We start from the raw sequence: 24,102 nt of genomic DNA on the forward strand, positions 1-24,102 counted from the left end.
GTGCATATGAGTTTCTCAATTGTTTGTTTTTGCTTTCTGTAAAAACTTTACATACTAAGTGCAGTGGGTGTGAATAAGTTTTTGTAACTTTAACTTAAAAAGAGAGATGGGTGTTTCGCCTTTAAGAGTTAAGAAACTTGAAACCTTGTTTGCGCAACAATCAGTGCAGCTCAGCCGCCAAAGTGTCTAGACTAGCACATGATGGTAGTCAGCCAATGGCTCCACCGCTCTCCTCGGGGGCCCCGTGTATGTGTGTGTGTGAGTGTGTGTGTGAGGAAGAGAGAGGAGGGGGGCAGAAAGAAAAAGAGCGAGAAACGGAGAAAGAACGGGATCTGGGCTGCAGTTTGGTTTAGATCTGAGCAGAGAAGCAGGAGCTCTACTCAGCCCCGGATCGATCGGCTTCGTAAAGATCATTTCAGCACGCATGGACGTTTTGTTTGGATTTTAAAAAGAGAAGAAGTGCACTGACATCTCGAGAAGAGGGCAAGGATCCTGACTTTGCGCTGCATTTTCTTTGGATTAAAACGCATCGAAGTACCTCATGCTCTACGTGCCGGTGTAGAAAGTAGAACTGGGGTCGCTAAAAGTCGGGAACTGTTTGAGGCAGCGAGTTGTCGTCTTGCTTTGGAGGCTGTTGGCTTTGGATTATATTATAGAGTATATCACTATATGTTTTCATGTGTTCAGATTATTTTTTTATTTGCTTGTAAGAAAAAAAAAGGCTGTAAACAGTCCATTCCACAGCGATCCAGGAGAATAAGTCACAGTTTCATAGCTTGTTTATTTACAGTATAATCGGCTGAATTCATGCCTTTTGATCGGAATGCTGCAGTGCATTTGTTGCTCGGTTTTGCTGTTGTAGATGCAACAAAATCTCCTTAATTCTAATGTTGCGGTTTTGCCACCAATGCTCGTCACTTGGCTGTGCATGCACTGCACGGCATTTCACCGTCATTAATGTTTTGCAACGACCGGAGAAGTGTCTTTAATATTAGGATATCCGTACAAGAGTAATAATAAAAAAAATCCTTATAGATTTTCAAGTTGTCGTATGTTCAGGACGAAACGCTCAGGTCTTGTGCGGCGACTGTGGAGAAGCCGTTTGATCCCAGATAAAGAAGGAGAAGATGGAATTGGCAAATCTGGTGAGGGCTGTAGGGACGATCTGTTCAGCTACAACCCAGAGAAAATTCCCAAAACGGAGTTCAGACCGATGACCCCTAGCGGGTCTCTTGTCTTGGACATAGGGGGTGTGTGCCCCGTGGAGAGCAGCGACTTGAGGGTCACATCGGACCAGGATGGGGGTGCCGCGTGTGCCCAGGAGCAGGGCAGCCCCCGCTCGCTACAGGACAGCGAATGCAGGACGGTGACGTGCTGCTTATTTAAAGACCAGGACCACTCCGAGCTTAGGGGTGCAGAGACGGCTCAGGGCACCAGGGGTCCGGGGTCGTGTCACTTCGGGCTGAGGAACCTTGGACCAGGAGAGAGCGACTCTCCGGAGGCGCAGGAGGCGATGCCACGCACGGTATTAGAGCAAGAACTGAAATCAGCCACATACGCTCTTTTAAAACGGCTCAAGGAAAAAGCGCTGGATACCTTACTAGAAGCGGTGGAGTCCAGAGGAGGGATGCCGAGCGACTGTGTTATGGTTTCACGGACAGAGCTGAGATTCGGCGGCCATGTGGCATCCCCTCAGCTGCTTGTGTGTAAACTGTACCGCTGGTCTGACCTCCAGCACTCTGCCCAGCTCAAACCGCTCTGTGAGTGTAGGAGCTTTGGGGCCCCGGACAGTCCAACAGTATGCTGCAACCCCTATCACTACAGTCGACTCTGTGGGCCAGGTAAAAGAGTCTGCCACACAAACTGCATGCATGTTGTACCACAAAGGCCTGCAATAGCTTAAATGACAACAAAGCACTAAGCATTTGGGCATCTGCACTTGTTTTGCATGAAAACGTTCCTCAAAGTTGTCTCTGTATTTTCACTTTGACACACCTTTACTGCACAATATTGCGTCTTTTCTTTAATTGCAACAATTTCATTTAACTTTCAAACATTTTCCATTTGATTTAAAGGCAGATCGTGTTAGAGTTACAAGCAGAAACCAGCATTATTTAGGGGTGGGCATTAAAGGGCCTTGGAAATTTTTCTGTCACACTGCCTTATTTGTCCTGTTGTTTGGCTTGGTTTCATACCCTGTGATAGAGAAAGGTTGGCCATTTGATTAAACAGTTAATGATTACCAAAGCCATCTTTACTGCAAGGTGAGCAATAATAATAAGTGCGAGCAAAGGGACATGCACGAAGATTTGACAAAGCATAAATGTGGGGCAGATTACTTAGATGATACCTTGGGTAATTTTATTATATTTGTGCAGAGCGTGTGTTGAAAACACGCCAGGATCTGCACAAATTTTTCAGCGGTTTATTGTGCCTGTCAGTTTTGACCCAGAATGTCAAATTTGAACAGCTCTGTTGTTGCAGAGCTCACTTCAGTGGCCTGTGACATCAAGTTTCCAATAAAGGGGAGTTTGTTTGTTTGTTCCACTGTCCATGTATACAGTACTGTGTGTACTGTGTAGTGTGTCTGAGCAAGTCGGTGCCTTCAGAGTGACTGCCAGTACCTCTGTTTTGACTTTTTGTGTATGACATGTATGTGGCTGTTTAGAGTTACTCAGAGGTACAGCCTCGCTGCTGTATGTCACTTTAAGTGGCGTGTGCTGGAGATTAAGCTTTATTTCCACAATCAATCAGCTATCTATGGCAGAACCTCCCTGACCTCTATTAAACACATTAGATTTTGGCAGTGGACGGGGTCTACGATTTGAAAAACCTTAAACACAGGGCCACTCGACCCCGCTGACCCAGTGACAACGCCTGGTATCATGTGTAAAGATGCAAGCGTTAGTATTTCTGTCCCTTCACTGGCACAGGAGGAGGATTTTCCATAACATCCATGTTTACTAGAGCCAGCTGGCTGTGACAAGCACTTCAAAGTCACAAGTTTAACAATATCAGAATTCATATTGAGCAAATGGGGGAAACTGATGTGGATTTTGGCTCTGGTTTCCTAACACGCTGTCCAAATCAATCAGAACCAATATATGTAACCTCAAGTTTGCTGACAAACCTTACTGTTTATTGGTTTGAAAAAGATCAGTTTGATAGACAAGAGTGTGATATTTGTTCCATCTGCTGAACAGTGAGCCTGTGCTGTGGGATTTTTCTTCTTTCTTATTTTTTTGCCCCCACTGAAACTACCAAGATGAATTATAAGAAGAGGGAAAGAGGCACGTACCCCAAATTGGGACTAAGGCTTGTAGTAGACATAGCTCACATGCGCTCATGCGTGGCCCAATAGAGCTGGTATTTCTTTCACACTATTCACAAGGGGTGGGGGGTGGGGGGGGGGCTTTGAATCAAGACCTTAATCACCGGGTTTTGACAGTGTTTGTAGACGGGAATGTAAAAAACAGGGTTTTTACAGGAATGAAACTCAGTAAAACAAACAGGTTTTAGTGTAAAAGAAGTCAGCCCTTTTGTAAAAACTAAGCTAAAAACATAACTGTAGCTCAGCCTACTTAAGATTTATCTAAAACTATAATACTGTTCAAAGTTTTACACACGGGATTTTAAGGAATAAAACTTTATAAAATGTGAAGCAGTGAGCTGAGATTGAAGTGGACAAAAAACTTTTCCCTTTTATTTCGCCAGGCATTATACTTTTCGAATGAGATCAGTTTCAAGTTGCGCTTTAAAAGCCCTTTTGTCCTGAGGAGGTCCCCTCATGCTATTTAGGTGAAGGAGTGGTGATAATATACAGTTTGCATACTACTGGCGCCAGACTGACTAGCTGTGTATCTGAGTGACTGAGTTCAGATCCTGGCAATTACTGCCGCCACTCTTAAAGGACCCACTGCTATTATGCTTTTCTCCTTCCCATTTTCCCTGTAGGCGAGGTCACTGTGTGCTCGCAAAGTTTTCTTTCCTTTGTGCTTTCCTTCTTCTTGTGCAAGTTACTTTCTTCGTTTCACCTTTTTATTGGAAAAAGAAAAAGTCAAGGCGTTGAACAGAATTAAGTTAAAAAGAGATTTACTCGTATTTATTAAAACACTAACTAAAAGTTAGGGTTAGTCTGTGGTCATATTAAAGACTGCTCAGCTTTAATAATATCTCCTCAAGTAACAGAGACAAATGAAGGGAGTGTTTCGCATTGGTTTATTAGCTTTTTAACTAGCGTTTGAAGAAAATGAATTTATTTTGTAGCGCAGACACAGAGCTGTAAGAGTCAAGGTGCAATCTGCCGTTTCCTCTGAAATGTTGTGTGTTGAAGCTTCTCTTGTGGCTTGACTTGAGCTGTGTATGTGAGCTATGTTTCTTGCTTTTACTGAAAACAAAAAGCGCAGCATGACTTCACACAGAATATAACGTCTGGATAGATCTTTGATACTAGAACATTATCTAAATACTAGATCATTATATGTGTATGCCTGTGTAAAGTATAGTCTACGCAAAACCTTACAGTTACCGGCCTCTAAACATTTTCACCAGCGTCAGAGGTTTTCTCCCCCTAAAACATCTTTCTTACATCAAATTAGTGCTTAAAATACAAATGCTGTGTCGCAAATGTTAGATCTTCTGAAACCTAGCTCCACAAATCCATATTTTCTCACGACTGACTTAACCTTATGTTTTACCTTCCTTTTTTTTCCCTTTATAAGGTTATTGACATTACTGTTTTGTGTTACAGAGTCACCCCCACCTCCTTATTCAAGGCTTTCCCCTAATGAAGAACACAAGCCACTGGGTGAGTGACAAACACAGTTGAACTCTGTTGCGCCTCAGTTCCTCATCTTCATCTGAATCCTGCTATTAGCACTTGCACTTTCTCTGTTTGGGAGTGCTGAAGAATCGTTATGACTGATGTCTAATGATTTTTGTATTAATAAAAATAATACGAATTAAAGACCATCGGAGCCTGTAAATTGGAAATAGCACGGTCAGTCGCTGTTTTAACAGGAAGAAGCACAAATAGAGTAATGCGGAGAATTGTAATGGCTGTAACAGGGCACCATGACTGGCAATTTACATGGTAGCTTTGAGATGAGACCTGTGCCAGCTTGTGGCATAATGTCAGCATATCAGCTAGAGCCAGGCAGATAGAGGTGTGGCCGGCCCATATAATTCAACCCTGCTCAGTGTGTATTTGCATGGGTTGTTTTTTTTTTTATTTTTATTGATGATCAAGAATTGCTTCAAATTCCTTTGAATGAGTTGATTGAATTGAATGATATAATCGCATTGGCCTTATTTATTACGGTCATGTCAAAATGATTCAACCCATCTCTAATATTGCTGTTTTTGAATCACTTAACAAATCTTTAACGCCACTGAATTGGTTCAAAATGCAGTTAATCTTTTGGTAATTCAATTTTAACGCGCTCATAGTGTTTCATTAGCAGACACAAATATATCTATGTAGGTGCTTTAGCTCTCTTCCCTGCGAAGAGAAAGAATAAATTATTTCATTTTATTAAAGCAAGCAGTGGTTTAACAGAAGACTAACCTGGGGCTGTACGATGTTCGGTGTATGAAGGGCAACACATAGAAAATACAACATGGAGATGAGTCCCTCACTCAGTGTAGTGGACTTCCAAGGAATTAAAGCTTGAGTGTTTTTTAAGTGTCTTTAAGTTTAAATCTGATTTGCAGTTTTAAATTTCATTTATAATACTGCATTCAGTGTCATAAGACCCTACGCCACGGCCTAACACAGAAATAACTATGTGTCATGGTGATGCAGGCCCCGTAGTAGTAATGCGCCATGTAAACACAGTGTATTGATTAGCACATGGTTAATAACTGTTACACAAAGTGTACTAGGCTGTAATTGTATCCAGCTCACAATACTAATGCAACAGCTAGTACTCTTCCAGTGTTTACATGTGCTGTTTCGCCATTTTCACAGCTCGGACAAACTGTGTATAAACTTGATCAGTTTTAATGTCTTCTCTCTTACCTTCATTTCAGTTAAAGTAATTGTTGTTAAATATTTATTATCTCTGAGTGGCAGAACAGTGCAGACATACCAGCACACGAGTACAAATGCAAACAATGACATCGCCCACTGTGTCTTAGACTCCACGCTGGCCTATAAATCAAGCTTTGTGCGGGATTTAAAGAAAGCGGTGGCAGCATGAAAAACAAATATTAGTGAGCTGGAAGCATTTGCACATGAGATGCAGGATAAAATTCATAAAGAGAGTTGTCAGGAGATTGTGAGACTACCTTTAATGCTTATTGGAGGGCACAAAGGCCAAAGGATAATGTTACTAATCACTGACTTTGGGGTCTGACTAATTTCGGTCCTGAGCTTTTTACTGTTAATCTCAGCGCTCTCCTCAAAATCAGTCAAATATGCTGTAATACAGAGAAACTGACTGTCTACAAATGCAGGGTTTCTGCTGTTGTATTAGCTTATTAGCTAATTATGAACAAGATTTAAAAAGAAAGACTTCTCAGAATTCTTTTTTGTATTACTAAATGAATGTTTGAGCAATGCTGTTTGCAGCTGTACTGTATGTACTACTCAGAGACTACACCACTGAGTGTCTCTGGCTGATGATAAGTAAGAATATGGATTACTTGCCTGCGTTGTTAGTAGATCAGGGGTTGATTTCTGCCTTATTCCCCACAGATCTGTCAGACTCCACATTGTCTTACACTGAAACCGAGGCAGCCAGCTCACCAAACATCACACCAGGAGAATTTTCAGGTACGTGTTTTTGTTTTACCTACAGTGGACAAATGAGCAGTTTTGACATGTTTTTTTTTTTTTACCAGTTTCCCAAATTGATTAGTAGAGTTAAAATGCATGAAGTGCCAGTGTGTAAATACTGGTGTGATGTTAAATACGGTTGCTGATTATGGGTGGTCAGAAGTTGTCTGGATGTTTGTGCATACATGGATTTAGGTTGTGATTTCAGCTATATTTCCTTCCTGACTTACTTCTTAATATATGTGTGAACTGCTGTTTGAAGTAGTGGCACATCAGCTCTCACTAGCACTTATTACTCTGATTGATTCTAACACTTTCTGTTAGATGAAGTGATCCGTGTGGTAAAGATCAATTATAAATAGATTAGGCACTTTGCTTTCTTCCCCGAACTATATTTGAAATTGGTAGTTTGAGTAATAAAGATCATCATTTAGTTGTAAACAAGAGCGTCTTTCATGCTGATGCGTTTGCCTGTGGTTGCCCATGTTTTTTGCACAGTTGTCTGCATCTGAATATATGAAGCTAAATGCATACACTTGCATTGGTAAACTGTAATATTTCCACTGTAATAAATCAGGGGAGCTTTGAGTGTGGCATCATCCTGTTTTTATGGCTTTGAAATGGTTAAATTGAGTCTAGCTGGAAAAAATGTGTCTGGAGTGTACTTTAACGACAATTCAGTGCTGTTCTCTGCACAAAATTGAGTGTGTGAGGGGGAGGTTTCATTTTGATGGTGTATTTTATTCTTTCTCATTAAGGACCATTTCAAACAGTCCAAGCTTTAAAGATAAAGGTTTCATTGTGAGCACTGCAGCGGTTCAGTGGGGCGTGTGCATTGGCTTCAGAGCTGGCCTCCCCTCCTCTGTTTTTCTTTCAGAAATATTTGAGTGGGATCAAACTGTAATAAGATCCAAGCTTGCTCAGAAACACACACAAGCACACGTAGTTGTCCACATGCATGTGCACAGACACACATACAACCCTATCCAACCTCCAGCCTGGCTGTAAATGGGCTGCAGGGAGGGGTGGGTTCACGGAAATGGAGTTGCTCCTGTGAATGGGGCCACACCAAAGGAGGCGAGCAGAAACTGCCCTGTCCTCTGATGTGAAATGAAACTCTCCTTTCTCATGGCCCACAGTGAGCATGCCTCCCCCTTTCGTACTAGGGTTCTAGCCAGCATGCGCAGTGTCATGTGGACAGGGAGTCAGACCTCTGATTTTGGGGGCTTGCAGGGAATTGCATTTCCTGTTAAGGGGTCTGCCATGGCTCAGAGGCCAGGACACTGAGAAGTTGACATGGCTACCTGGCACTGAAGCATTCAGTCAGCGAAGGCCCCCTCCTCCCCAGCGCACAGGCTGTCACCACCTCAGCATGGCCTGGCGACACTCCCTGAGTCAACAAATGAGGGGCTTGTCAGAGCGCGCACCACAATTCCTCAGAGACTCTGGTGAGGGAGGATCTAGACATGCTAGGCTTTGGTTTCTTCCAACTGTTTTTGCAGGCCAGGCCAGATCATTCTGCAATGACTGTGATAAACTTTGCAAAATGAACTCAGGAAAGAGAATGACCAGGGCCCAGCAGAGAGTTTTTCTATACTAAGAGGTTTCAGATACAAAAGCATTTCCATGTAGAATAAACATCAGCATCTTGTCAACGATATAGAAACTCCATCGTGAATAAGCTCTATTTCATCGTAACACCACAAGCTTGAAGGCCTCCATATAAAGCCTGCATACAGTAGGTCTGATTTAACATAAAACCTGCAATGCATGTTGTCATGTTATCCTCTGTGTAACATGCTGCTGACCTGGAGATGACTTTCCTTGTGAATCCCCCGCCAGCTTAGGTAGAGAGAGTGTCTGTGTGTAACCAGAGTTGTGTGGGATCCAGACTCCACCCCTCATGCAGGAACAAGTAAACCTCTTAAAAGCAAGTCTGGGGGGCACTGGCTGGGTGGGGTGCAGTCAAATAGTCGACTAGAGTTTGCAGCCCTGGGCTACAGAAATACCCGCCGAGCATTCTTTTGCGTCACACAATGGCACAGAAACAGATCGGAACTGGTTGGTGTGGTAGATAAGCTTGTTCTGCCACTTTACAGAATATATTCAGATCAATTTGAATAGGTATACTCCTTCTACTTCAGATTATTTAGTGTTTGTAAATATTCCATTAAACCAGTACGATCTATATCGTAAAGTTCCTGTTGCAGAGTTACAGTTACAGTTCAGATACATTCACCTGATCCCTTTGGTTAGTTTGTGCAGTTGTGCACTATGCTAAAATGTTTTTCAAAAGCTTCTCCATGTGCACAATGTTGTATTCAAGGTCAGTTTTATTTATATAGCACCAAATCACAGCAACAGTTGCCTCAAGGCACTTGATATTGTAAGGTAAAGACACTACAATGATACAGAAACAGGGAAAAGCCCAACAATCGTACGAACCCCCATATGAGCAAGCACTTTGGCGACAGCGGGAAGGAAAAACTCCCTTTCATCGGGAAGAAACCACCAGCAGAACTAGGCTCAGGAAGGGGCAGCCATCTGCAACGATCGGTTGGGAGTGTGGGGAGGAAGAATGTGTGTAATATTCATACCTCCTGATCCTATATGTGCACAGACATTTGTACTGTTTGCAGGATTTATTTAAAAGTGGCGGTGATGTCAGTTCACATCATGACTGGGTCCAGCTTTTTAGTAGATAATGTAGCTTAATGCTTTGTGAGTGTGTAGTGCTGCCTCTCACATTCTGCCTGCACATGCTTCCTCACTGCCTGGGCCTCGTTGTGTGGACATCGGTACACAGCCCTTTGATGCAGATCTCATTGCTTCCTGTATGACTGTCTGAGGGGGGGTTTCTACGCATCGACTTTATTATGTCAGTCACATTGTCTCTGACATTGGGGGCTCTTTATGCTTGTCACTGCTTCATTATATTGCTGTTCTGAGCAGCCATAAATGTGAGATATTTTTGCACTGGTACTTATTTCAGTCGCCAAGGATACATTTTTTTTTAATTTTGGCCGTTGGCTTTTTTTCTGAGTAATTGTGACTACATGTAGTTATAACAGCATCTGTACTATTTATGTACAAGGAGTGATGCAGAACTTTCCTTTGTTTGAGCCTGTTTTAAGACAATGGCTCCAGTCTGCCTATATTCATCAGCCACTGGAGGGGTGTCTTCAATTAAGCCACCGGGATTTATCCATGTAAGACAATTTATAAAGGGTCATGCTGCTCTGAGCCGACATCACTGGTGTGACTGGTTGGACTCTCTCAGATTATAGTGGTTAAGTGACCAGAAGACATGTGTAGTGAGAAGGGTCCTTTTTAAAAAATGATTTTTCTCTTTTCTTCCCTTTTGAGTGAAGGGAAGTAGGAGGAGGGAAGCAATGACTGAAAGTTGCTGCTGAAGGAAAGAGGGCATAAGCAAGTAGTCACGGTTCCCACACAATAATCATAGATTGCTCCTCTGTGTCTGCCAGCCTGTCTCTGGTGGAAAGACCAGTGCTGTCTAGATGTCTTGTCTGCAGCCAATCGCTGTCTCAGGTCCACTCTGCTATTTCTTTCTGGTGGAACGAAGCAGTTGGTAGATAGATATCTTTTGTCTCACTGATATGAGGCAACAGATATCTATTTTGCATTCACATGTATAAGCTAAGCGCATTAAATTGTTCTTATCGGAGCTGGTTTCACGAGAAGGCGAGCGCTAAACATCAAACCAGTCACTCTGTCTGCGTCAGACAGTGGAAATGCGTGGAATAATTAGACAGTCTAATCAAGGCATGTGATGCATCTCTTGATTAGAGCAGATTAGACTGGACACATTCCTGTTGATCTGACTTCGAAGGCATGTGATTCCCCTTGTGCTAGGATCTAATTAAACAGAAATTAAATAAATTAAAAGGCATGTCTACTGTACCAGCCCGCTCTTATCAGAGGGTGTCGGAAACTGCCATTTTGTCAAAGCCGCTGGCATCCTTTGGTGTCTGTCTTGTGACACTCTGGGCTTATGGCAGTATTTAGACAAGTTTATTACGCCAATCTCATCATCGTATAAAATTCGCCAACTATGCAAAAAACCTAACCAAGTAGATTTGGTGCGTAAAGCGAGCCGGCGAGTGAAAGGAAAAAATAAAAACAAAGGGCAAACAAAGTAAAAAGAGGTAATTAACAGGACACAAACCATTTTGTCCCCACTGTTAACTTTGAATTGGCTTTTTTTTCTCTCTCTAGCCTAATTGTAACCCCTAGTGCCATCATATAGGCTTATTGTTTTTGAATATAAATAACTGTCATCTTGCATCTCTATCATTTGCACACGCTGTATATAAGACATCTGGCCTTCTCGGTGTAGCAGCAGGACCCTGACAGAGGTATGGTCTGGCATATGGTCTGCTGCATCAGCATGTTAGCGATGTCCCCCTCCCTCATCGAGGCATGAGCCCCTTCCTCCATCCTAAAGACCCCAGACTGATACAGCTCCGGCTCATCTCCCCTTGCAGCCTGGCTCATGGCCTCAGGTTTCCACCGCAGCCCAGAGCCTTCCCAGCGCCTGGCCGCCCACACTCCCTCAGGAGCCCAAATGCTCCAGGATACGGGATGTGGAAATAATGTGACTCGAGTGCTTCCACCCTGCCTCCCGAAATCAGGTTTTGCGGATTGTTTATTTGAGGGGAAGGAGGCCTCATACAAACATCCTGTTTTAAAAAGCTGCCTGGGTTTTGTAGCACTGCAGGGCGGTGAATTGCCCCTTTGACAGTGGGGAGAGACTGAGGAATGTTGAAGAGAAGGCCAGCATCTCAGGGGACATGAGGGGGCTCTCCTCACCCGTTTGTCTTGTCCAGTTTGCAGAGTCCCATTTTAGGCTTGGGGGAGGTGGAGCAGGGTTATAGCTATACATCCTGAAGGGTCTGGTGCTCTATTCTCTGTGCAGCGGTGTAGGGCCTGTACCCACAGTCCTCGTCTCAAGTATCCGTTCCTGTCCTGGGAAGCTGGCTTCCGTTTCCCCTTACGTAACACTCATACACACAGAAAAAAAGAGCCATTGATAAGAGCGATAAGGCCATTTTTCATTTTCCCTTTCTCAGCATTGTTAGACCGTGGTGTGTCAGAAATTTGCTTTCAACTTTTTCTGGCTTGAGTCATGACAGCGAGGATTCTCAGTAGAGTCCAACAGACGTTTTTGCATTTCCAGAGGGGTCATTGTGCATATGATATTATTGTTTCTCTTATGTGCAAAAGAAACTGTTTTGGCAATTGTATACTAATGTTTCTACCTTTTCGTTTACAGCTTTTTGACCTTTTTGACCTTATTTGAGGCATTTAAAGGAAGACTTCAGTTTATAGGGAAGAAATCTTCCATGTGTAGGCTTACTGTGTTCTGCAGAAGAAATAGGAGTTTGAAGTAAGCACCTTTTTATTTTCTTCAGTTATCGCAGCAATTCAGAAATTAGTTTACTCTTTGTTGAGCTTTTGTTCAAATACTCATTTGTTTTGAGAGCTGATTTTCAGTTAGTATTACCCAGAGGTGGGACCAAGTCATTGTTTTGCAAGTCTCAAGTAAGTCTCAAGTAAGTCTCAAGTCTTTATCCTCAAGTCTCAAGTCAAGTCTAAAGTAATGTCAGGCAAGTCAGAGTCGAGTCTCAAGTCACTGGTGTAAAAGTCCGAGTCAAGTCACAAGTCTGAAATTTTGAATTTCAAGTCCTTTCGAGTCTTTTAAAAAAAAACGAAAAAAATAATGTTGCAGTTATGCTAAATGTAAATATTAGACCATGTAATTTTTAAATCTGTGTTTTTCTCAACACATGACAAAATAGTGAACTTAGAAAATATACACAAATTGTGAAATTGCACCTCTATAAAATGCAGCTCAATTAAACCTAGCTCCAAGAATAATTTTCACCGACAGTTCTGAGATAAGCTGCATGTTATTCTTGGATGCGGTTGTAGGACCAGCTTTAAAATCGCATGACAAAAATATCATACATAAATAAATGATTTTTTTTTTTAAAATATCATTTAAAAAAAAAAAACTGCATCACCAACGTAGCCTGGAAAACATTTGCTAGTTAGATGAAGTCAGCTATCTCATCATAGCATATTTATATGCATATTTATAATCATACGGTTCTTGGAGTGAGTGCATACACTCATGAAGTTTAGTAACTTCAGGTCACTGCAACAAGCCCAGGTACAGTTTACCGACGGATGGGTACAGGACCTTGAAATGCACCGTGTAGAAAGTAAAGACCATCGTACGTATCATAAGTTTACCAGTCTCACAAATCGTCGTCATAAATACACATTCGTTAACAGTTTATTAATAGGACCTTTGAGCTCAATGGTAATTAATTAGCAGTGGAAATAATTTCTGGTAGCATCACAGAAATGTAGCAGTGACAACAATATTGGATGCTTTAATCGTACTGGACAATTAGTGATACAAAACAACTGTTTTATCCTGTGAATAAAAGTATATGTTTTTGTCAATGTACCATAATAACAGAAGCGAAACGCAATATTGTGTCAGGACAATTCACTATTTATGCACAATAAACAAAGAAGCGACAATTTCTGTTCAGACTTGCTTGTAACCTATATCACCAATTATGTTAAGAAAAATGACGTATTAACTACAACAGCAGACTGACCTTCGTGTAAATGCTTGGAGCAGACTAACCTGTGAGCTGGAGTGTTATGGGACGTTATATTTGATCTTTGAATGGCTGCAATCCAGGCCACCCGTCGCGTCTTTGTTACTTCGGAAACATGGCTCGAACAATTTCTCTTCAACGACGTAATCCGATAACAACCGATCTCTTTACCCGTCGGCTTCCCATGGCTGTCATGCGACCGGCTATTGCAGTTAATAATACAACGGCTTCTTGACATTTTTGTGTTTCTTTTTATCGCTGTGTAACTGATTTTAATTGAAAGCCTGCGTGCGCTAGTACCGCTTGCCACGAGTTCCCAGAATCCTTTGCGGTTCTACCCGTGATTGTGTCATACTGTGTATGGTTGTGTGTGTGTGACAAATAAAATTTGAATTTGAATGACGTCACATTTTCAATCTCTATATAATATGCATGTTAAATTTTATATTTGGGGTAAAATATCAAGTCTTTTCAAGTAAACCGGTTCAAGTCCAATTCAAGTCCCAGGTCATTGGTGTAAAAGTCCAAGTCAAGTCACAAGTCTTAGAACATTTTTTCAAGTCAAGTCTAAAGTCATAAAATTAATGACTCGAGTCTGACTCGAGTCCAAGTCATGTGACTCGAGTCCACACCTCTGGTATTACCAACACAGGCCCTAGATGCGGTGAGGTAATGTGACCTCTACGTGCAAAGTGAAAGCCCTGCTAATCTAAAGCAGTCCTTGGAGAGGCCTGAAACCCCTTACATGTCAACAGAAACTAGCCTGCTGAGCTTAGTATTTAACTGTCTCGGTTTGGCAAGCCAGTATGGTGCCATTGCTGCTGGGTGTTTGATTAACTTAACTAAAGGACTCCCAGATAAATCTATATCCTCGTACCTGACCGAGCCTCTAGGCTCACAGTGCTGTACTTGTCATTTGATTTACAGAGTGGACTGTGTTTCTTTTTAGGCCTTACCACACAGAAAGTACAGTCAGTAGAAATAACAGGAGGTTTGCTCGGTGTGCTATAATTTTCTTTTTTGCCCCATATTCTACCTTAGCAAATAAAGTGAGTGAGCTAATCTTGACATGTGCACAGGGAGGCCTGCCGTTGCCATCCTCACTCCCTTCACACTGCAGCGCAGCACCACTCTCCACCAATAGGGCCATTCATTCAGCTCGGGGCAAAGGGTTAGAGCAACAAATAAAGAGTGTGCAATGCCATTAAAAATGTATGGAATGCCCAACTGTTAGTTTAGCATTTTAGTGTGCCTCCCCTCAAAGCTGAGAGGGGGAACAATACTTCCATTCGAGCTGGGCTCCGTAAATGAGCTAGTCTTGCGTCCACAACTGGCATAGAGTAGCGAAGGAGGTGCCAGTTGTGGATGCTGTTTTTATTTTCTGACCATTTCACCCACAATTATAAATCCAGACACAGGCCAAGGCCGGCTATGATTTAGGCCAGCCTGTGGCCTGATTGCAAGCAAAAATAGATTTAACCCCCCCCAGTCCTCCCCAGAGGAGCATTGACAGTTGTGCCTAAACCTATAGCCGTCAGTATTTTTAAAACTCAGAATAGCCAGCACATTCTTTGAGCTTTGAGAATGCTCTGTGGATTAACTGTAGGGGCCCATGTCAGTTGACATCTCTACACGAGACTCTTGCTGCTGGAGGGAAAAGATAGCTTATTGTGTATTGCTAAACAGTAAACTCCTAGTGCTTCAAGGAACTGGTTAATTTTCTCTCTGCATGTAAACTGAGATAGAGCGCTTGGATTTTTTCTTTTATTTGGCCTCTTTCCTTATCTTGAACATGGTCTACTGGAGTCTACTGGAGCTATATCTTCATTCCATTACCTTGTCTTAACATACGGCCAAGTATGATAGACATAATTTGGAGCCTTTCATCTTGTTCCTGAAAACTGATGCCGTTTTATATCTGACAAGAAAACCTTTATTGTTGAGTACAACTTGACAAAGTAGATTGTATTGTGAGATCAAGTTTTGCAAGTAGTAGTTGTTACAAGTTGTAAACAGGCTTATGTGAAAACTCTCATTTATTATGTTCCCCGGGGAAAACTGTATTTACTTTTGTCGTGTGTTTAACTTATCTTTTATTTGTGTGCATTTCTAAAGCCTTGGCGGTGTGGCTCAGTACGTGCAGTCAGCCTGTCGCATTTCAGGGTACGGTTTAGATTAGAAGTCTGGCTGTAGCTTCCCCCTCTTCCCCTCTCTGTGACTGCCAACACATAATTTACTTAATGAAATCCTGCCATTCCCTTTAGTTTCAAGATTTTTTGCAGATGTTGACAGGGAAGGACTTTGTGAATTATTGGAAATGTTCACTCCTGCATTTTTAATGAATGTCTTGCTTGTTGTGAACGGGCTGACTTATCGGAGATGAGGTCGGGTGGGGGTGGGGGGGCAGTTGTCTTTGTTTTGGGAGCCGGTGTCTGGATGCCCGCGGTGGAGCAGTGTGGGTTACACCCAAGCAAGTGTTGTGATTGAAACAGAAACTCTGGTGCCACATTATCCTGACAGAACACATTCTCCTCACAGACTCTGATCCACTGGGTCAATCAATAGAAAACCATTGTTTGAACGGCAAGCGTGTCCATCATAGCTGCTCCACCTCCCGGCCCGGTGGAAACCAAATACCTACCTTTCGACTTAAATTAGTCAGACTAACATAACTCGAAATAATAGAGCTCCTTGTTACTGCTCATTTGAAACCAGGCCTTCATCATAGCTTGATTCCATAGCCTAGCTAAAGTCGCTTTTCTCCTTCCGATATGGAATCTCGGTTTTCCCAGAAGAAAGTTTGTGCACGTTTCAAGCCACGCACCCGAAACTTTTTGACTTCACACGTGATGTCACTGCTGAGGATTAACCAAATGAAAGTCACCTTCTCACTGCTCCTCACCCCCCTCACTCCTAACCAGAGTAGCAAGTTAGGAGGCACAACGAGGGGGGGGGGGTTCAGGAATGTGCAGGGTCTTCTCCACTCAGTCGCTCCAGCCTACTTGGCTCGAACCTCCCTCGCACACTAGCAAACAAACACATTCACACTTGTGCACACACAAACAAGACACACACGCAAAAAGATAGGTTGTATGGGGAGGTGAAAGAGCGCAGCCACCCAGCAGGATGTTGGCTGAGCGCTTTGCTTTCGATGCTCACTCGGACTCGGCTGGCCTTTGAGGCTGCCTGTAGATATGACATATTCGCAAATATCCCCCACAGTTTTTACAGAGCTTTTACGAACCCTGAAAGGCTCTTGAAGGCCTCACTTGGATCACCACCATCGCTTGTGCTCTATGTCTCTGACACATTGCAGAGCTTTGGAGGAAACTTGGAGGAAATGAGCAGCACATTTTCTTCCCTTGAAAAAAAAAATGGAGCCTTTTTCTCTCAAACCAGCAGCCTCACTGACGCGCCCAGATGGCTCCTTCGTATTAGCCTCCTTAGCTTCCTACACCCACTGTTGTTTATTGATTTAATTTATGGATTCTGTTAGTTATCTGCTATCAAGGGTGCAGCACTTTTCCTCCCTCGTGGGGTCATCCCAAAACAGAAACAGAGGGAAAGTGAGGAGGAAGCGGATGACAATGTAAAGCATTCCCGTTGTGACCAGAAAGGTTTGGTGATTGGATTCAGTTTCCTGGGCTCCCACAGCATGTGTGTGTGTGTGTGTGTGTCCCCAGCATATATATCGCTGTGTCTATATCACTTGTTCTCTCTCAGCAGAGAAAGGCCAGACCTCAGGGAGAAAAATCCATAGACATGTAGGAGCAGCTCCAGTTAGCATATCTGTCTGATAAAGCCGACTTTGATGGCAGTGATAGCCCAGACGCCAGCCTAAATGTGGCCTGCTCCGGGGTTATAGTCAGCCTGTGGAAGCTATTGCCCACAGAATTAAAGCCATGAATTTGTTGTTTAGTTATAAAAGAAATCAGACAAATGTGTGGGGTGATGGGGCAGGAAAGCACAATAAGAAAGAATTGTAAATTTTCACACATGCACACACAGTCCTCAGTGCTTGCTTTCCACCACAAGTCTAGAGTCTATCAGTTCACCACTAGAGTCTAATAGCTGGAGGGGAATCTAATCCTTGGAACAGAATGAGAGCTTGCTCCTCTCCTCCCTTCAACTGTGCTGCATAAGAAGTCTGGCAACAGTGTTTTTCTTTTCCTGTTCAGCAAAGTTGCAGAGGAATGAGTGCATCTCTGCTAGCCGCTCCGGATTAGGACAGATAAAGTATAATGGGGGTGGCCCTGGAGCTTGGTGGGGAGATGTTAGCGCGGAGGGGAAGCTGTTGTTTGTCTGCCTGTCCCTGACACTCGGCCTCCCATTCATCTCACTCCAAGGCTGCGGAGCAGTGTTTACCCCAGGGCAGCTCTTTTCTGCTGCTCCCTCTGCCCTTTTTTTTTCTCCCTTCCCTTTTCATGCTGTCTTTAAAAGCATTACTGGATGATCATCAAGGATTGCCATTGAAACTTTCAAGCCCTCATTTTTGTGTACTTAACAGTAATTATCCAGACTCGCCCTGGAGTGCAGGGAACTCGTAGCAAGCAGGGTGATCTGCTCGCCCCCTGTTTTTTTTCCAGATGTAAATCTGTGGAAGAGGCTTGGGCAAATTATGTTTAACACAGGTGTACTTAAGGGCTTTTTCAATGGCATGTTTGTCTTCTGTTATAACATAATAAATATGTCATCCATGTTTGCTGTGTTTGCTTATCACCATCATAGTCACCTGCATTGTTACAACCACAGCGGCAGGTTTGGTTGCCTTTTAGCACATTTTGCTAATACTTTTGTATTTTTTCAGTTTGACTACTTCTCCCATTCTTTTCTCCATCACAAAGAAATAAAAACACATTTTGCTTGGACAACATGTAGCTGACACTTCACTTCTTTTTGCGTTCAAATGAGCATGCGTAACTTTTAGCCTCCTAACTTCAAAAGAACTGATATAAGTCCGTGTTTATTGACAGATCTGATGCCCTGCATTTGACACTCGGAATTTGTCCAATCGGAGAGGCCACAGGGAAACAGAAAAATCAACATTTTCCTCATCGTCTCCATGGAGATCACATCTTGTTATGGAAATCAAACACACTGAATTCTGGCTGTGGGAGTAGCAGTTCTTAGATAGTGCTGTTTACTGTGTGTCACTGTACCTCTAAGTGAAGTATATGTGGATACAGGTGTCCTCAGCTACACTTAATTCCCTAAAATGTGATAGTTGGTTTGCTACATTTCAAATCTGTTTGCCTAAAGGAAAACCAAACACAGCCTGTTCTTATCATATTTCTACAACACCAGACTAGATGCTTTATTCCACATACTGTGTTTCCTGTTGGCCATGGAAACGTTTAGAGATCAAATACCACAGATTTATGGATCTCTACTTTTTTTTTGATGTGAGCCTGGTTATGTAAGACTTTAAAATTGATCAGCTCCATCATATGCTTAGCTCATTGCCTCTGGCTGCAGGAACAGGAAGTGTGGCGTCCATGCTGTTTCGGCATCTATTGACTCTGAGACTGACACTAAGAGGAGAGGCTTTTGAGAATAAAATAACAATAATAACATGAGCTACTATTCTAATGGGTAAACGGAGCTGTTAAAAGGTGGCAGGGTTAAATGGATGCAGAGCACTTGTAATTGCTCCCAGCCATCATGGCTCCACCCAGAGCAGAACCTCATGCAGGCCAACATGGAGCCTGAGAGAGTTGGGTGTCCATGCTGTGGCTAAAGGGGAGGGAGGCACAACCATTCATTTCACCTCCACTGAACTGCCTCTCTGATGTCTGAATTTTTAAGGTTTGGTCTGAGTCTTGGTCTGGCATGTATCTACATAATTTTATGACCAGATACTACTAATTAAATCCTCCTTCTTACTCTTATATCAGTTTTGTAGAAAAACATTTGCAGAACATCCAAACATGTAAATCTGAAAATGCCATCTTGACATTGTAGCATGTTTTGAGGAAAATGGAGCTTTGTAAAAATGTCATGACACTCAATAAATCGCACGGGTGTGATAGAACAGGCTAGTAGTGTTTCTGCACAAGAAAAGCACCGTAAAATTTAATCAGGTTATGGCAGACGTGCTCGTTTATCCGTAACAAGCAAATTTAGGACAAAAACATAAGCATGTATGCTGTTTTTTCTCCCCTAGTCCAAACAGGCACGTGTGCAAAAGCACACGTAGACACAACAGAGCAACAGGAAAAAGCACAGCTCTTTCTGTGCTTGCTGTCTTCCGTCAGGCTCAAGCTTAGCATTAAATACATTTTTAACCTTTGTCCTGCTTATTCCTCTTCCTGGTCCTCATAGTCCAACTGACTATCTTTGCACCACGCTATGTGCGAAAACTAGATATCATTGACCAGATTGTTTTTGCTTTGTTCTTTCCATCCAAAGAGAAGGAGACAGTAGCCATTTGGTCTTTCGTGTTTCTGTGCACAGTTTCAAAGTGAGTTTACCTTGATGTCTGGGTTCCATTTGATTTGAGACAATGGACGGCCGTAAACTAGTTGGAGCTGAGTTCTTTGTGTGGCCGAGCGGTGCTGCAGTAAAAGTTGAGCTCAGAGTGGAGGAGCTGGAGTGTGGAATTTACTAATGGCACATGCATGTTGGGGCCCCTGAAGAGAGGGGGTCATTTAAGCCATCAGTGTGTGCGCAAACACACAGAGAGCCTGTCTGCAGCTTCCCCCCACCTCCACACTTCCCCACTCACTCACTCTTTTCTTCCCCCTCCATAACACAGAGAGCCTCGAACCAGCAGGCGTTTTCTCTGTGCAAGTCTGGTCAACGTTTTTGCTAATCTTTGTATAAACTTTACTAGTATGGGTCACTCAGCAGAAAGATTTAGTTGGGTGGGAGGTGAACAAGGCATTTTGTTGCGGTGTGGATCTGTGATGCTCCACCTTAAAGGCGTTTGTTAATGGGGCGGGCGGTCATTAAGCCCTGAGAGCAGAGAGACTGAAAGGAATGGGGCCACAGGCCCAGGCTTTAAATCCTCTGTGCCAATAGACTCTCTGAAGCAAAATAATGGCATCACTCTGTGTGTGAGTTAATGGGAGCTGATAGCATGAAGGCTGGGGGGTCAGCGGGTCACGGGCTTGTGCTAAGTTGTCAGGGAGCTGAATGCCGTCCCTGGGCCCACAGCAGGGGAAGAGCTGGCTGGAGGGGGAGGGGGACCCCCTGCCTGGCCCTCTACCGTCACCCCCACTCTTGTGGAATGTGAGGAAGACGAGGGAAGAGGAGAAAGAGGCTCCTTAAAACCACGGTTATGGTTGACACATTGGTCATTGCTTGCACGTACTGTGACGTCAGGACAGATGTAAAAATGTTCATACATGTGCTTGAGGCGCACTTGGCTCGCTGCAATCTTGTCCTACACTTCAGACGCACTGCTGCTTTATGAAAATAGAAATGAGTATGTCAACACTGATCAGAGAGGTTAGCTTTCTGCAGAAAGTCTTATCTTCTCCAGCTGTTGCAGCAGTCTAAAACCACATTGATTATGTTGCATGACAACTATGATGTCACCCTGTCATTGTTTTAACTGCAGCTTGAAGTGCACCAGACTTGATTCAGTCTAGATTTTTTTCCCCGAGTCTCATCTTTTTCAAGCTGTTGCAGCATCTTGTTCTCTGTAATCTGGAAATCTCTAAACTCCTCGACTGATATATCATTGAAATGGAAGTAAAGCACAGTTGGGTGTTCAACCCAGCCACGTCCGCCAGGTTACAAAAATCGCGTGGGCAGGACAAGCCAAAACAGCACCAAAGACCAGCATCTGCGCTGTTGTTTGTGAGGGCGACAACTGCAACCATAAACCAGGTGTTACTCTCTGCCGTCACATAACGGCTGTATATATGTAGTGAGGGACCTGCACACAGATTCATGCCTCAAGCTCAGCCACAGCTCGTGACAAAAATGCTTACAACAAAAATAAAGTTATAATCAGAATGAAACCAAAGTGCATGGCACTAATAACGTCACCTTTGACTCGTTTTAGCTATGACAAAGAGAACAGTAAGTCTCCAGGATGTGAAAAACTGGAACTGTTTGTCTTCCATTCTTTTTCTTTCTCATCCATCGAGCCCTGTCCTCTCCTTGTACCACAGATTTTATGAGTAATATAAATGTAAGACAGCTTTGAGCAGCTTCTGAAAGTAGTCAGCAGTGTGTGTGTGTGTGTGAGTGAGTATGTGTGTTTCTCTTCGGTATGGTGAAGATCGAAGTCTACCTTGGGAGCAGTAATTCACTTTGGAGTGCTGAGGTCTGTCACTGAAAAGATTTCACAGACTGCAGCCATGAAAACTGAATTAAGAAGCTGATTTAGTGGATGGAGATGTTTAGTCTTAAGATGCCAGGTTTGCTTCCATTGCTAAAAAGAAATTTTCAAAAGTTATTAAAATGTGCAAAACATTTTTTCTACGTTATAACCTTGTCCTCTATTCCACTCTCTAGATTTTATAGTTTTAAGGCGTTCAGAGGGGAACACTTGAGTGTAATCTGGATTTCATTTAAGTAAACAGAATTTGTTTTGGAAGTTCATGTGTGACCAGCAGCTCTGTAGTGTGGTCAGTGTTTAATCCCTACAGTGCCCTCTTGAGGTAGAGGGTGGAAGTGCAGGTCTTTGGCTGCACTGACCTCGCTACACCCTCCACCCCCAGGATATGTATAGTTGCGGTGGTGTGTGTGTGTTTGTGTGTATGTGTGTGTGACAGAAGTCCAAGCAGCGGTATTTATACAAGGCTTAAATTTCAATACAGTGCCTGCTTCAGTATTTATAGTGTGGCCATCTGCTCTGAACAATAAAAAGGGATAGTTAATCCCTTAAAACTCAACCCATCCTTTTTATTAGCCCTGTTTACATTTGTTTATGTTTTGTGTAATGGACATTTCTCTGTCTCTTCTAGATGCCAGTATGTCACCTGATGCCCCTAAGCAGAGCCACTGGTGTAATGTGGCATACTGGGAGCACCGGACACGTGTGGGTCGCCTCTACACAGTGTATGAGCACTCCGTCAGCATCTTCTATGATCTACCTCAGGGCACCGGCTTCTGCCTGGGCCAGCTCAACCTGGAACATCGCAGCAGCACTGTTCAGCGTACAAGAGGCAAAATTGGCTACGGCATACTCCTCAGCAAAGAGCCTGATGGCGTTTGGGCGTATAACCGCAGCGAGCACCCTATATTTGTCAACTCCCCAACTCTGGATGTGCCCAACAGCAGAACTCTGGTGGTGCGGAAGGTGATGCCAGGCTACTCCATCAAGGTGTTTGACTATGAGCGCTCGTTCCTTCTGAGGCACACGACAGAGGCTGACCTCCTGGATGGACCCTATGACCCTAACAGTGTGCGCATCAGCTTTGCTAAGGGCTGGGGCCCCTGCTACTCAAGACAGTTCATCACCTCCTGCCCCTGCTGGCTGGAGATCCTCCTCAACAACCACAGATAACACAGATGGACCCCACAAACTATCCCAAATATCATCTACCTAGATTTAATATAAAGTTTTATATATTATATGAAATATATATTATACTTGTAAATACGGAGTCATTTTTACAATGTAACTATTTATGTATGGTGCAATGTGTATATGGACAAGTGGAAAAAAACGGAAAATGCACTTTGGCATATATATATATATATATATATATATATATATATATATATATATATATACATATATATATAAAAGAATCTTTCAATACCAACTTGAGAAATTATACAGCAAAATTAGGATCAGCAGCCTGGATTTGGTGTATAGTTTTCATATACTATTAATATCCAGACAAAAAGCTAACACCATTCACACATTGATAATAAAGTATTCGCATAATAATTCTCTGTGCTTGGTCTGTTAGATCTTTATAATCACTAATTCTCTATAATGTATTTTTTACTGTATCCTAAAGAGGACCTATCCGGGCACACACACACAGACACACACATATATTTATATATATATATAATACATACATATATAGTTAAACTGGTTGATACGCATATTAAGCATGGCTTATATTTCAAAAAAAGACACCAGCATGTGCACAAGCTTGTTTCAGAGAGAGGAAGCAAGGGGATGGACCAAAGACGAATATAAGGAAAAGTTATTTTTATGAACTGTGAATCAAGCAAAGCTACTCTAGCAGAGTTCAAGACTGAAACTGGAGCTGGGAATGGGAATAATAGGTCCTCTTTAAAAAGCACACTGATACCAATACCACTTGAGATTTCTCAGTCTTATTTTTTTAGAAAATAGAAATCATAATAAAGTAATGGATAATATTATATGTTATACCAAGATGTAGTGTAAGGTTTTGTTTGGCTTTAGCCTTATGGGCCGAAGGCTGAGAAACACATTTCGCAGTCAGTCTGGGAGCACTTAATATAAAAGAAGAAACATCTCTGCTGTGCTCAGCTTTTAGAAGCAGAAAATAAGCTGTCAATTCACTGTTTATTCTGACTGTGGGTTATTTAAATATCTCAGCAGATAAATGATGTTTATATTTCAGTAGCGTCTCCAGTACCACGTACATCACTGGATTTTTAGACAAGCCAGCTCAAGTGAACCAGATGTCCTTGAGGTCCTAAGGAGCCCCGGTAATGGGAACTGGGAGGAGATGGTTTCATAGAGGACAGTGTAGGAGGAAATCAGGA

General features: G+C 42.8%; 1 protein-coding gene across 1 annotated transcript; it reads left to right on the plus strand.

Moving 5' to 3' along the window:
* The first annotated feature begins 242 nt into the window (after positions 1-242).
* Positions 243-23,118, plus strand: smad6b (SMAD family member 6b). The gene is made up of 4 exons (XM_085461923.1): positions 243-1,841; positions 4,751-4,807; positions 6,698-6,775; positions 22,353-23,118. Exons 1-4 carry the CDS (start codon positions 1,052-1,054, stop codon positions 22,892-22,894), a joined length of 1,467 nt encoding a protein of 488 aa, XP_085318049.1. The 5' UTR covers positions 243-1,051; the 3' UTR covers positions 22,895-23,118.
* Positions 23,119-24,102: the final 984 nt, after the last annotated feature.

The sequence above is a fragment of the Copadichromis virginalis genome, linkage group LG7 (assembly GCF_057382275.1).
Source record: "Copadichromis virginalis isolate Kocher_CV1m ecotype Utaka linkage group LG7, C_Virginalis_male_GT1.1, whole genome shotgun sequence".
Lineage (NCBI taxonomy): Eukaryota > Metazoa > Chordata > Actinopteri > Cichliformes > Cichlidae > Copadichromis > Copadichromis virginalis.